The sequence below is a fragment of the Petaurus breviceps genome, unplaced genomic scaffold (assembly GCF_028583685.1).
Source record: "Petaurus breviceps papuanus isolate PSGF00001 unplaced genomic scaffold, PetGlider_PUasm1.0 90760, whole genome shotgun sequence".
In the NCBI taxonomy this organism is placed as follows: Eukaryota; Metazoa; Chordata; class Mammalia; order Diprotodontia; family Petauridae; genus Petaurus; species Petaurus breviceps.
This window is the reverse complement of record NW_027187338.1, coordinates 5,135,091-5,148,572: the sequence shown is the minus strand read 5'-3', so window position 1 is coordinate 5,148,572 and position 13,482 is coordinate 5,135,091. Positions and strand designations below refer to the sequence as shown.

The window sequence follows — 13,482 nt, the reverse complement described above, 5'->3', positions numbered from 1 at the left end:
ACCCTCTCCCTATTATTTTGAAGCTCAGATAAGATAAGTATCACTATAAGCTGTATTATGGTCTACAAATATAAAGTGATAGTATTAATAATAACATTAGAAATATGTGGTGAACACTCAAATTCAGATCCTGCCAATTTTATATCACTTTTCTGGCCTTGTTTGCATTCAGTCTGTTATCACTGATTGACAAACACCAGATCAGTTGTGTGATCTTTCTTTCATTCTGGTATGTAGTTGGTATGTATGTTTTAAGCACCATTTTCATTAAGTTGAGAGCACTCCACTATTTCAGTTGCTTAGCTTCGTCTTCTCTTATATAGGAATGAAGCCCAAGAGGAGATATTTAAAAAGGGACAATCCAAACGAATCTGGGGAGAGCTCTATAAGGTAAGACATTAACCAGAGCTTCTTCAGTGCTGGGTTTCTTTGGCATAACAGGTCTTTGAGAAAGGTTATTTTAATTTATTGAACCCCTCCCTTATCTATCCTCCCATCCCCTTATGAGTTTGAGGGCAGCCAAGTAAGTGAAAGATATATTAATTGATCGAGGCAATTACAACTCTTTCTCTTTTTGGTGTTATGTTACTTGTAAACTGCCTATAGTCATCATGTAGGAGAATTGGAGGTGTGCTGTGGCCAAGATTTGATTGGAGTATATGCTATAATGATACTTCTATTGAATTTATCTGATCGTAGAATCTTAGGTTAGAACTGGAAGGGATTTTAGAGATTGTCTATTCCAGTCCCTTCATTACAGATGAATAAACTGAGTCCCAAAGAGGTCGAGTGATTTGCCCATTGTTACCTAGTGGTAAGACTTGAAGTCAGGTGACTGTTTAGGTGGTTGAGTCTCTCTTCTTCCCCAGAAAGCAATAGGGGTGGGTGTGTGGGTGTGTACATATGTTTATTTGTATACAACATATGGTCATAGATATGCATGTATTGGCATGTTCACACAGGCCTTTATCTGAGAGCATAGATGTTAGAAATTGTTTTGGAATAACACTGGCTCCCCTAATTTAAACTCAGAATTAAGGTTTTACAAACTTTATAGGCTCGAAGTATTAACTTAGTAATGAGTCGTTTTAAGAAATTAAGAAAAGGGACTTTGTTTGATAATGCACTAAAATCATACAGTAAGACTAATTATAGACAAATTAATCAATTTTCTTTTTAAAAACTCTTCTATTGATATCTTTTGTTTTTATATCACTTTCATTCCCCTCTTCCCACCCTTCCCTAAAGAGCCATTTATTATAGCAAAGAGTAAAAAAGAATATAGTTTCTCAAAACTAAAAAACATCTATTATTTGGTATTATATGAAGTGTTCCATAATTTTTTAAGAAAGAATTCAGTTTTTTGTTGTATTTTCCATTTATATTCTCATAGTCATTGTGTTTGTTGCCTATTCTCCTACTTCAATTTGCATCAGATTAATCCATTTCCATTAATCCCAAGAGAGCTGTTTAATAGACTATAAAAGGTGGAAACTCTTTGAGGTACTATTTGGCTGTGAGAATCGGTGGTAGTTATACAGTTACCCACCCTTCCCTCACAGAGCTATTGCAGTTTTACTTGTGGCTGTAAAAATGACACCTTTTCCTATTGAATTTGGCTATTATTCTGTGGTAAACCTTTTTTGCCTTTCTGGATTTTCAGGTGATTGACTCATCAGATGTTGTAGTACAGGTTCTTGATGCCAGAGATCCATTGGGCACACGTTCCTCTCACATTGAGAATTACCTCAAAAAGGAAAAACCGTGGAAACATCTCATTTTTGTTCTTAACAAATGTGACCTTGTCCCCACTTGGGCAACGGTAAGTATGACCAGCTCTCTGTCCAGGGATCTTTGTGGTGGCTCTTGCCTTAACAATAAGTAATTTTTGAAGAGGTTTTGTGTTTTGGGGGTATTTGTTGGAAGTATTATTGGTTTAACATGTATCTGTTCTCTTTTAGTCAGTAGAGTGATGCTTTTATAAGTATGACCAATTTGTGATTAGAGTGATAGAAGTGAGAATTGCACTGTTTCCCTGCAGTTGTAAGACTAGTAACAATAAAAGAATCACTGTAATATCTTACATCATCATGGATCCCTTCATTGTTTTTAAAGCCCTTTGACACATTGGTTCTTATTTGATCCTTTAAGCAATTCCATGAGACTTGAAAGTCATTTGTCATTGTTCCCATTTTGTATAGAAAGAATTGATGTTCAGAGAAGTTATGACTTACCAGAGCTTCAGCCTCTTCATTCCTAATGAAATGCTCCTTCCATCATCCCATGCCGGCTCTCTTGTGTAATGGGACAACTCACTGTGGTGCTCCCAGAGAGTGACAGATAGGCAAGCCTTTTCAGGAGATAGCCATCACCATCACTGGTCTGTTTCATATTTTGTTAATTGCATTTAGCTAGCAGTGAAGGCATTTCTAGAGTATTGTTTTGTATTTATAAAACAATAGACAAAACATTAACCATGTATTTGAAAAACAATCCTGTAATTCAAGCTCTGATCTTTCCCTGGACTGTAAATAAACAAGTTATAGAGTTTAGGGTTTTCTGTGGGAGGCTGCTAGTTTACCAATGTATCTTTTCTCTTTAGAAACGATGGGTTGCAGTCCTCTCCAAAGATTATCCAACACTTGCCTTTCATGCAAGTCTCACCAACCCCTTTGGCAAAGGAGCATTCATACAACTTTTACGTCAGTTTGGAAAGGTATGAAGATGTGATCTGTTTCTCTTGGAGTAATTTTGTGTGACACCCGTTTGTTGAATTAAATTGAATGTCTTTTAATGGTGTTCTTCATGGGAGAGTGGCTGTTATCACTGCGTATTTGGCAAGGAAGCAAGTAGTCAGAGGTAAATAGTGTAGAGATGCCTTTTCTCTAAATTTCTCAGATCCAGTTTGTCTTGAGAGGTAAAGTGTGGTCTGGAAATTCCAAAGCTGTTTGAAGTTGATTTTCTTTGGTGTGTGGGGGCCAAAGATGAATGTGTTAAGTACTGAGAGGGTGGTCTGATGAGTTGGTAGTGGGACAGACATATGGTTGCTTCTCAGGATTCTCTGTCAGGCCCAGTGAAATGTCAGTGGCTATTTCTCTCCTTATGTTGATGACTAATCCTTTCTCTGTGGTGTCGTGTTGGATTTTTTAAAGTAAATTTTTAACTAACCATAGAGATTTCCTATTTATTCCTGGGTTTCATGACCTACATATTTCTAAACTTAAGACATACATGTAATTTCACATAGAAGACAAAGCAAATTCTTTGACTTATTTAAAATCTATGTTTCCATTTGGGCATACACAAATGCTTTTTAGTGTGACTGTCCTCTATGATCTTGACCAGACTAATTTTATGAGTTCTTGTGGCTGAAAAATGCGTCACTTAGTCACCAGCACTCTGGTGATAATCCTTCTTAGCCTTGTTCGAGTCTCACTTAATCTGACTTGGATACTGTTGAGCTTTCCCAGCATGGAGGAGAACCCCCTCCTCTTCCTCTCCTTCCCCCATCCCATTTATGTTTTATTGTTATTTTAGCATCTTGGATTGAAAGCTGGAAGGTTCCTCCAAAGGCTTCTAGTCCAGGCCCCTCATTACCTGTAGGAACCTTGTTTTACTTCTGCAGTGATAAGAGATTGGAATAGGTCTTTGATGGAGCACAGTAAAAATCACCTCTGTATTAAGGTTTTTTAATTGTGTATATAATTGATTGTGTTTTTCTAACAGTTGCACATTGACAAGAAACAAATCAGTGTGGGGTTCATTGGCTATCCAAATGTTGGCAAGAGCTCTGTGATAAATACTCTGCGTTCCAAGAAAGTTTGTAATGTGGCTCCCATTGCAGGAGAAACCAAGGTAGGTATGTTTGGAAAGGGAGTCTTGTGGTTGTATATCTCTACCACAAAAAAAAAAAAATGAAGATTGCCTGGATCCCTGGGGACTCCTGTCATTTTTCTGAATGAACCTACTTTGGAGTGTTTAGCCTCATAGACTTACTTTGGGAGCAAGAAATGAGGACAAGAGATCCAGTTTGTTGGTGTATTGTAAGTTTTTGCATATTTTGATAAAAGTGCAAGAGCATTTTATAGGCCAGTGTGAAGCTTTGGCATCAGGTACAGACCATTCAGATTTTCCTGTTTTTAATTTTTCCTAATCCTGCTTTCTACCTCAAACAAAATTTAACCTAAGAAAATGTCTGGATTTGAGAAGAAAAAAAGTCGTCATTCCTGTGTCTAGGTTCTGGCCATTGGGGGTACTGATCTTGCACACAGGGTGTTTGGAGAGCAGCTTTCTTCTCCATGAAGTGATAAAGGACAGTTAAGATTTCAGTACTTTTAAAAAGCAGGTGAAGATTTACTTCTGAGATGGTTAGAAATTTTTGTTAGCATAATTTTTATTCTCTTAGGTTATAGAAACTTGTTTACTTAGTAGAAGTGTCATGTACATGGCACATGGTACAAGAAGTAATTGGTAGATGGGGCAGCTAGCTGGTATAGCGGATAATGTTTGTCCTGGAGTCAGAATGACATTTCTGAGTTCAAATCCAGCCTCAGACACTTACTAGCTGTATGGTCCTGGGCAAGTCACTTAACCTTGTTTGCTTAACCTCATATGTAAAATGAGCTAGGAAAGAAAATGGCAAACCATAAACTCCATTATCTTTGCCAAGAAAATCCCAGATGAGGTCACCAAGAATCAGATACAGCTGAGCAGCAACAACATTTGTGTTGTTTTTTCTGTTACTCAGAAAGTTTCTGTTCTTTGAGTCTCACATAAGGGTGTAGTGGATCAGTCACTGGTTAAGGACAGACTCTCAGTAGAAAAGGAAGGTGTCTGACTTTCTGGTCTGTCTTCAGGTCTGGCAGTACATCACCCTGATGCGTCGGATATTTCTTATTGACTGTCCAGGTGTGGTTTACCCTTCTGGGGACTCTGAAACAGACATTGTGCTGAAAGGAGTGGTGAGTGTTTTGATCACATTTAATTATGACCTTTGCAGGGAATTCTTCAGTGGGCAGTCCTTTGGATGACTTTTGCTTTACTCACACAAAAGTAGTTTGAGGTCTGTCAACAACATGATGCTGAGCAGGACCTCCTACTCCACTTTTCCCTGTATGAGGAGTGGGTGAAATCCTTGGCATCTCTGGTCAGCATCATCCCACAAAGGATTTCTTAGTTTATACATGGGATCCAGAAAGAAGCTGGACCTATGTTTATTCTGGGCCTGTGTTCATACTTGTGGGTTTGAAGAGTTGAGTCATTTTAGAGTCTTACTTATTTCTGAACATAACCAAAACCAGTAAGTGGTTCCTTTTAGCCTTTAAAGGTGTTCATAACTGTATATCCTGTGCCATTTTAAACTACTCCTTCCTCATTAAATTACTGCAGTCCTGCAGGACTGGCAGACTGCAGGTGACTAGCAGGAGGCACCAAGGGAAAGCCATACAGCTGGGAGTTTGTGTTATAACACTCAGTTCATGGCTTTTAGTCCTCAGGGCAGTTCTCAGCAATGTAGGCTCTCATTGCATGGTGTTGAAATTTTTTAGAAGCCTCAGCACTAGATGTGGTTTGAACGACAACAGGTCTTGCCTTTCCTTTTTCCATCACCTCTTTGCCATCCTCCCCACATTGCCAGATGTGCTTCCTGATTCATGGTTCTGATCATACATCCTGCCACTACTTGGCACTCCTCAATCCTTATTCTTCATTGAGTACAATTCAGGCTTGTTTGCCTAAAATTCAAAGGCCCCTCAATCTGGCACCACCTTAACCTCCTAGCTTTTTCTCATATCACTGATCCCATGGAAATAGTACTTTTTGGAGATAGAGGACTTGAGTTCAAATGCCAGCTCTGCCATTTACTGTCTATGATCCAGGTTGGGCAAGTCACTTAACTTCCTTAACTTAGTTTCTTTATCTGTAAAATGAAAGGTTTAGACTATCTCAGGGGTGGGGAACCTGCAACCTTGAGGTCACATGTGACCCTCTGGGTCCTCAAGTTCAGTTCTTTGACTGAATCCAAACTTCACAGGAAAATCCCCTTAATAAAAGTTCTGTAAAACTTGGACTTGGCTGCACCCAACAACTTAGAGGGCCATATGTGACCTCAAGGCTGCAGGTTCCCCATCTGTGGACTAGATGACCTAAATCTATAATCATATGTAATCTACAGTCCAGCCAAACTGGACCACTCACTGTCCTGTACACCCTTCTGCCTTGCTGACACTGTGCTTAGAGAATATCTTCCTGGTGCCTGTTGAATTGTCATTCATCATTAAAAGCCCAATTTAAAAATTACCTTCAGAAAACTTTCCCCAACTTAACCTGGTTGGTGATAATTTCTTCCCAATCTCATTTTGCTATATGATATTTATGAACATATTTTTAAAAACATACGTATGCTAATTATTGTAAGCTCCTTAAATCAGGTACCATGTCTTATCTAAACTTTCTCTTCCCCCCAGGGCCTAGCACAGTGCTTGTCTAATATTTGGAGTTTTCTAAACTTTAACCGGTTAATATTTTTTAAGAACTATGATACAGCTTGCAAGCATCAATTTCTTTATTATTTTCTAGGTTCAAGTTGAAAAAATCAAGAGTCCTGAAGACCATATAAGTGCCGTGCTTGAAAGAGCAAAGCCAGAATATATCAGTAAGACATATAAAATTGATTATTGGGAAAATGCTGAAGACTTCCTGGGAAAGCTAGCCTTCAGGACTGGAAAACTTTTAAAGGTAAGTAGAAACATCCCTAAAAGTGTAATGGTTTAATAGTGTAATATGGAAATTAATTATGTGATCAGTAATAATGGAGCTGAAAGTGAGATCTATGTAGGGGAACTAATGTAGCACCATTCTGGCAGCTAGTTTTATTCTGTGTCCCTGATGGAAATCTGTTGTGTGACTTTTCAGGGTGGAGAGCCTGACCTGCAGACTGTGGGCAAGATGGTTCTCAATGACTGGCAAAGGGGCCGAATTCCTTTCTTCGTCAAGCCACCCAATGCAGAGCCGCCATCAGCCTCCCAGGTAGGAAAGGGGTAGAGACAACACTGGGAAATCTTGGTACTGACCTAATGCTAACCTCCTCTGTTGCATTCACCTGATATTTTGATTTCATGGTGTAATTTTACCTGTACAACTTCTTTTGTGCCACGGGGTCCACTCATCTTTCCTAGTCCATTAGGGAATTAGCATTTGGAGTTAGATAAACAAATAGCATGTGGCTTAAGTTTGAAATGGGTTTGAAGGATTATTTATGATAGGTATTTGCTGAAAATATAATTATTATGGCATATGTAATTTCTGTTAGGGGAAAAAAAAACCCAGAACTTTTGATTTTCATAGTGCTCCCAGGTTTGTAAAGTGTTTTACATTCATAATCTCATTTGAACCCCAAAACAACACTAGGAGATAGGTACTGCAGGGATCGTTCTCATTTTGTAGGTGAGAAAACTGAGGCTCCAAGAGCAAAAGGGACTTAGCTGTGGTCATGGAACCACTAGGAGGCAGACTTGAGCTTTCTACTTCGTGGACAGCCCTGCTTCCTCAGCATCACATCCACACTGCCTCAGGTGTGGGGAGGATGTGAATGGATCCAGCTGTGTTGATATGATATTCATCTTTCCGATGATTTAGGCCGACAGGAGACATTGGAAGATGCTCTTGATCTTTCTCTTGCTGAATTCTGAAGGTCCTCGTGCTCACATTTATCCCCTTCCTTTCTTGACTCTTCACTGACTCTCTTTCCATTAGCACTTTGCTGTTCATATGTGTACAAGTTTTTCCTGACCCTGAAAAATCTCTTCTTGTTCCAAGATAACATTGTGTTTCTTTCTTGCCTTTTACTGCTGCATCTCCTAAATTAGGCTTTTGTACTGCCTCCCTTTCGATACCTAATTCTACCTTCTAATTACTTTCCTTCAGACTAATAATGTTCTCTATTCTCACCAATAATCTCAGTTGCCAAGTCATAGGTATCAAAGGATTTTTAAGTTAAATGGACCTTAGAGATCATCTGTAGTAACTAGGGGCGCAGTGGATAAAGAGGCGTGCCTGAAATCAGGAAAACCTAAGTTCACATCTGGCTTCAGATACTTCCTAGCTTTGTGACCCTGGGCAAGTCACTTCACCCTGTTTGCCTCGGTTTCCTCATCTGTAAAATGAGCTGAAGAAGGAAATGGCAAACCACTGTAGTATCTTTTCCAAGAAAACCCCAGATGGGGTCATGGAGAGTTAGACACAACTGAACGATAACAACAAAGAGATCATCTACATTCCCTCTCCCCCACATACTCACACTGTTACTGAAATCCTATGATCTTCTCTTGCTGCATTCTGTCTCTGAGACTGCATTGTACATGTTGCAAAGCTAGTTTTCACGTTGTATTTAGTGTTGAATGCATGTTCTCCATTAGAACTTGAGCTCCTTGAGTGTAGGGACCATGTTTTTGCCTTTCTGTCCCCAGCACGCAGCACACTGCCCAGCATATAGTAAGCACTTGACAAATGCTGGTTGACTGGTATGGGGTTAGACTAGTTCTGGGCTGTGACTTTGGATATAGAGCATTTATGGGGTCTTCAGTGTCCAGGGATAGAGACTCCTCCTTAGCTTTTGCTTTTCCTTTTTCAATAGTTCCCAGCATTCCCGGCTGTTTCAACAGCATCACCCCATGAAACCAAAGAGGAAGTGGGGGAAAGTGAAAGTCAGGAAACCGCAGCTGTGGCTGAAAGGAATGAGGAGGAGAAGGAGAGCAATGACACAAATGCTGAGATGAGAGAGCTCTTGGCACGTGTTCGACAGAACTTTGGCAAGATCAATGTTGTGCCTCAGTTTACGGGAGAAGATCTGGTTCCTGTGGAGATCTCAGACAGTGATGGGGAATTTGATGACTCCTTGGGAGAGGAGGAGGAGGAGGAGGAGGAGGAAGAAGAGCATGAGGAGCTAAACCAGGCATCCCAGGGAGATGTGGAAATTGGTACCAAAGCAGTTATTAAAGCTCTGGATGAAAAAATTGCTCAATACAAGAAGTTCCTAAACAAAGCTAAAGCCAAAAAGTTTTCAGCAATCAGGTAATACATCACACATCTGACAACTGCAGTTTGGGTGTAAGGCCTGCCTTTCTTCCCAGGCTCTATATTATAAGGTCTTGGGACAATACATAGTAGAGTTCACTGCTATCTCCAAATAATAACGACATATAAATAACATTCAGGTAGCTGAGTTACAGAGGCTTACTCGTTTCTTCTTCAAGTATATAAATAATTAGGGTGTTTCTCCTTGTTGACAGCTGCGCTTTCCTAACAGGTCTTTCTTTAATCAGATGAGATTGTGTAGAGCTTGGGATGTTATTGTCATTGTTATATGGTGAGAGGCTCTGGTCTCTTAGTCACTTTGTTGCTTTCCTTTCTCTTGTAGAATTCCCAAAGGACTTAGTGAAAAGGTGTTTTCCAAATCTGAGCCCAAATCCAAAGAGCAAGATGATGTGGAAGATAAAGGTAAAGTAAAAGTCATTTGAACATAGTTTTGAAATTGAACTTGGCAGGGGGCAGCTAGGTGGTGCAGTGAATATAGCACCGGCCCTGGAGTCAGGAGGATGAGAGTTCAAATCCTACCTCAGACACTTGACACTTAGTAGGCGTGTGACCTTGGGCAAGTCACTTAACCCCAATTGCCCTGCCTTCCCCCTAAAAAAAAAGCAAAAAAAAAAAAAAGAAATTGAACCTAGCCTCATAGAGTAATGGCATGGACATTACTTTTGTAGTGAGAAGACATCTCTCCGGCTTTGACTTGTGGCTCTGGCATTGCATTCACTGGGTGACTCTGAACATCACTTAATCTCTCAAAGCTGTAGATCTTTTGTTGTCATGTTGTGAAGAAAATGTTTGGTAAATGTTAAAGAAGTATGGAAATTTCTGTTGTGTATGATTTGCATGTAACAGTAAAGTTAGCCTCTATATTTTGTCACTGGATTTTTTCTTGTGTACATTGAAATTTCCTGAAGTGTTTATAGCTGGTATTGACTTCTTCATCTAAGGATATTATCTCAGCTTCAGTAACATATTCACTGTCATTAAATGGAAAATACGAAGTTTTCTTATTTCCTTCATTGAGAAGAGTCCAGTGTTATTCCCAAGCCAGTCATTTAGTCCACAGCCCTGTAGTTCGTATGTTCAAATTACCATTCCTTTTTCAGGACATACCAAGAAAGGAAAAAAGAGAAAGGCACAAGAAGAGGAGGAGCCTGAAGATAAGTCTCCAAAGCTTACCTCGAAGGCAGTAAGTTTTCTCCATCTTTCTTTACTTAGGTGCACGTTATAAAGATCACAGTGGGAACCCTTCTAGCCTTAATGTGACTTTTGAACTTAGTAGCATATCAGGGAGCTAGAGTCCTGTCTTATGACCACAGTCTTAGTAAGCTTAGGGGTGATTTGACATGTCCTAGAAGGAGATCAAGTTGCCAGAATAAGGCACAATTACAGGACAGACTTCTGAACTAAACTCACATCATCTAGTGGCTATGGAAAGCTGCTCAGGAACGGTCCACTGGCCAGAAAGGTGTCCTTTTTGTAGCATTCCTGGTTTGACTCTTGACCTTCTTCATTCTTGCAGCGAAGGCGAGCAGACCGAAAGAAGAGAGCCAAAAAGGTTGGGGTTCGCTACTATGATACTCACAACGTGAAAAACAAGAATAGGAACAAAAAGAAGACCAGTGACTCAGGGGGACAAAAGCATCACCACAAACAGTTCAAAAGGAAGCAGTAACTTTTTAATTGGTTTATTAAAATTTACAAAAATATACAATTAGTTGTGTTCATTTTCTTCATACACAGTTTGCATTTCCAAGACCACATTGCTGCTGTTCTGATCTGACAGAAATCACTCGTGTGTACTTGAGAAAACACAGAAAGAAACGCTGCTATCTTGACTAATTAAAGTCATATTTAAGTGATGGAAACCTTTAAGATTTTTAGGGGTACTTCAGATAACCCTCTGGGTCCTGCCAAGAGGTAGCTTTATCATGGTACTTAGCTGGCAGATGCAGAGGAAGAAGGGTTGTCTAATCACTGTTTTGTTAGATCAGAGAAAGCCTTGCGAATTAGAATACTTTCAAGAAATATTTTATGTAGCCTAAACTTGAGATACAGCAGCATCAACTTCCCGTCAAGAGCTTGAGGTGCTGGGTGGTGGGTCCAGAATTTGGAATTCAGTTTTCAGTAAGTAGAGTGCTGTGGATGCTCAGAGCCCATACAGATTCTTGTAGCAGAGTCTGAGAATTGTCCAGTGCTGGGGAGGCACAACACCTTTTATGACTGAGTGTGGTGAACAAGTAGTACCAGCCTTTATGGAAGCAAACTTCCTGCAGGATGCAGCCCTTTTTCTGCAAATTTCCCCACCTGAATGATAGGGAGTGAGATTCTGCTGACAGGGAGGCCCACTTAACTAGTGAGGTTCCTTCTCCAACAGCCCTTGGTGCCAGTCTCCGTGAAGAGAGCAAGTGCCTGTACAGCCAGCTATGTTCAAGTCTTTGCCTCCCTAATTGGGAGAATTGGTTTGAACAGCTTCCTCCACAGACTAAACCCATTTGGCCCCAAACAGACATAAGAATCAGTTCTTTTTCCCCTCTTAGCTTCAATTTTTGTTTGCCAGGCAATAAAATAACCTCTAACAGGTATGGTGCTACAAAAACCAAAAAAAACCCCAAAAAACCAGGAAACCTGATTTGGATTTATTTTACTTTGACTTGAAAGTTTACCCTCCTGAGCAAGAGTAATAGCCATCCATGGTCAGTTCTCACTGATTGGTTTACCACTTGTACTAAATCGAGGTTGCTTCCTGGGGTTTTGATCTTCTCTGATTAGTTGGACATGGCTATTTAGGGGACAGGTCCTCTTTCTGCAGTCTAAGAGCGAGTCCTACAGTGGATACTTTATGAAATAGGTTGCTGTACCACCTTGGTGTCTGTATGTGGCCTCTTTTTGATAGATACCCATGACTCGGATTTCTTTCTAAGCAAGTACCTAAAACAAAGTCATGAATGTTATAATTTTACTGACTTCTGAAGAGAAATAGCTGCTGGCGGCTTGAAACAGCAGAGGCCACAGTGATTGACTGATTAGAAGGGTTGGGCTAACTTGAAGCGAAGCATGAAAATATGTCCTACAGACTGCAGTTGGGTATGGAAAGTCCCTAGACAGGTGATCCTTTGGAGGAGAGTGGAAGAAGTAACAAGCATTGGGAGAATCTGATGAAGGTATGAGAAGTACAGAAAAGTAGAGATCGAGAGAGAAGGACCTGCTTCCTTGGCTGTAGGAGTGAAGGTGCAACAATGGCCACTTCAACCCCTGAGCTAGACAACCCTTGCTCAGGGGTCTACATTGAGCAATGCCAAGTGGGCTTTTAGCTAATTCCAAAACTGTCTGGCAAGCCAAATATGGAAGATACCTGGGAGACGTGAATTCCGATTGTCCAACCTTGGGCATTACTACCAAATCTTGAGGTGTTTTCAGGGCATTTAGACAATGGTGTGAATGTTGCATGATGGTTTTTCTGGAGGCCATGGGTGTGGGCTGGTTCACTCACTAAACTGTAGCTTTTTATTACAGGGGACTGTTTATATAAGGATAGTTCTCACTGGGGCCCACGTGGAAATCTTCACTTCTTTGGTGCAATGATGCCTTCCAGTTGGGCCTGAAAAACAAAAACGGAAGTCATTAATTAAGGTGGAGCTTTTCAGAGTCAAGCACCCCAAGGTGAAAAATGTCCCTAAGAAGTATTGAAATAGTCCAGACAGTCAGGCCCTAGGTTTTTAGGGTTTGGGTTTTCTTTTTTTCATTCCTAACACCATATTTTCTAAATTTGTTTCTGGCTTGGCAGCATGATCTTGCATTAGGAGAAACCAGAGCTACCCTGGTTTCCATACAATGGCCAGGCTCAGGGTATAATGTAAAGCATTGAAGAGGAAATTGAATAAAAGTTGTTGAAATAGTGGTTTCAGGACTCACATTTCAGGCTTGACTATGTCTGCTAAATTAAACATTTGACCCTCCAGTTTTGGAACTCAGGAGTTGGGTGCCAGGTGGGATAAGGTGATATGGAATAGCAAATTTTCCATCACTGAGGCAACTTGATGCCCAATTAAAACTGCTATTAGTGTATAGGCTGCCTTCATTTTGTATGTCAGGCTGATGGTTTGCCTGGGAGACAACTGTTCTGTTCTTCAGGCACCTACTAAAATAAATCACTGGTAAGTGCATCTATCCTAGGGTGGGAGAGACAGGCCAGCAGTGCTTTTGAAGCCGGACAGCTTTGAGGTCATAGAAATAACTCATTTCTAAGGAATCCTTCATTCTAAGGATTAGGTGGTTACTAGGATGTGTTAGAAAGATGCTAAGGTAGTTTCCTTTGCTTTTGTTATTACAAACTCCCTGGCAGATTAAGGTACACCAAAAGTATCTGTGAAAGAGAGGAAAAGATTTACTCCT

General features: G+C 40.3%; 2 protein-coding genes across 2 annotated transcripts in view; one reads left to right on the top strand and one right to left on the bottom strand.

Moving 5' to 3' along the window:
* The window catches only part of GNL2 (G protein nucleolar 2), a 25,352-nt gene extending 14,551 nt beyond the window's left edge, over positions 1–10,801 (top strand). Inside the window, exons 6-16 of the mRNA XM_069067963.1 lie at positions 324–390; positions 1,664–1,822; positions 2,603–2,716; positions 3,727–3,855; positions 4,857–4,961; positions 6,577–6,735; positions 6,913–7,026; positions 8,633–9,069; positions 9,416–9,495; positions 10,194–10,276; positions 10,610–10,801. Coding sequence (XP_068924064.1) covers positions 324–390; positions 1,664–1,822; positions 2,603–2,716; positions 3,727–3,855; positions 4,857–4,961; positions 6,577–6,735; positions 6,913–7,026; positions 8,633–9,069; positions 9,416–9,495; positions 10,194–10,276; positions 10,610–10,762 — 1,600 coding nt within the window. The 3' untranslated portion in view covers positions 10,763–10,801. The remainder of the gene's footprint in view (positions 1–323; positions 391–1,663; positions 1,823–2,602; positions 2,717–3,726; positions 3,856–4,856; positions 4,962–6,576; positions 6,736–6,912; positions 7,027–8,632; positions 9,070–9,415; positions 9,496–10,193; positions 10,277–10,609) is intronic.
* DNALI1 (dynein axonemal light intermediate chain 1) overlaps positions 10,745–13,482 on the bottom strand; it is a 22,842-nt gene continuing 20,104 nt past the window's right edge. The window contains exon 6 of the mRNA XM_069067964.1: positions 10,745–12,688. Coding sequence (XP_068924065.1) covers positions 12,653–12,688 — 36 coding nt within the window. The 3' untranslated portion in view covers positions 10,745–12,652. The remainder of the gene's footprint in view (positions 12,689–13,482) is intronic.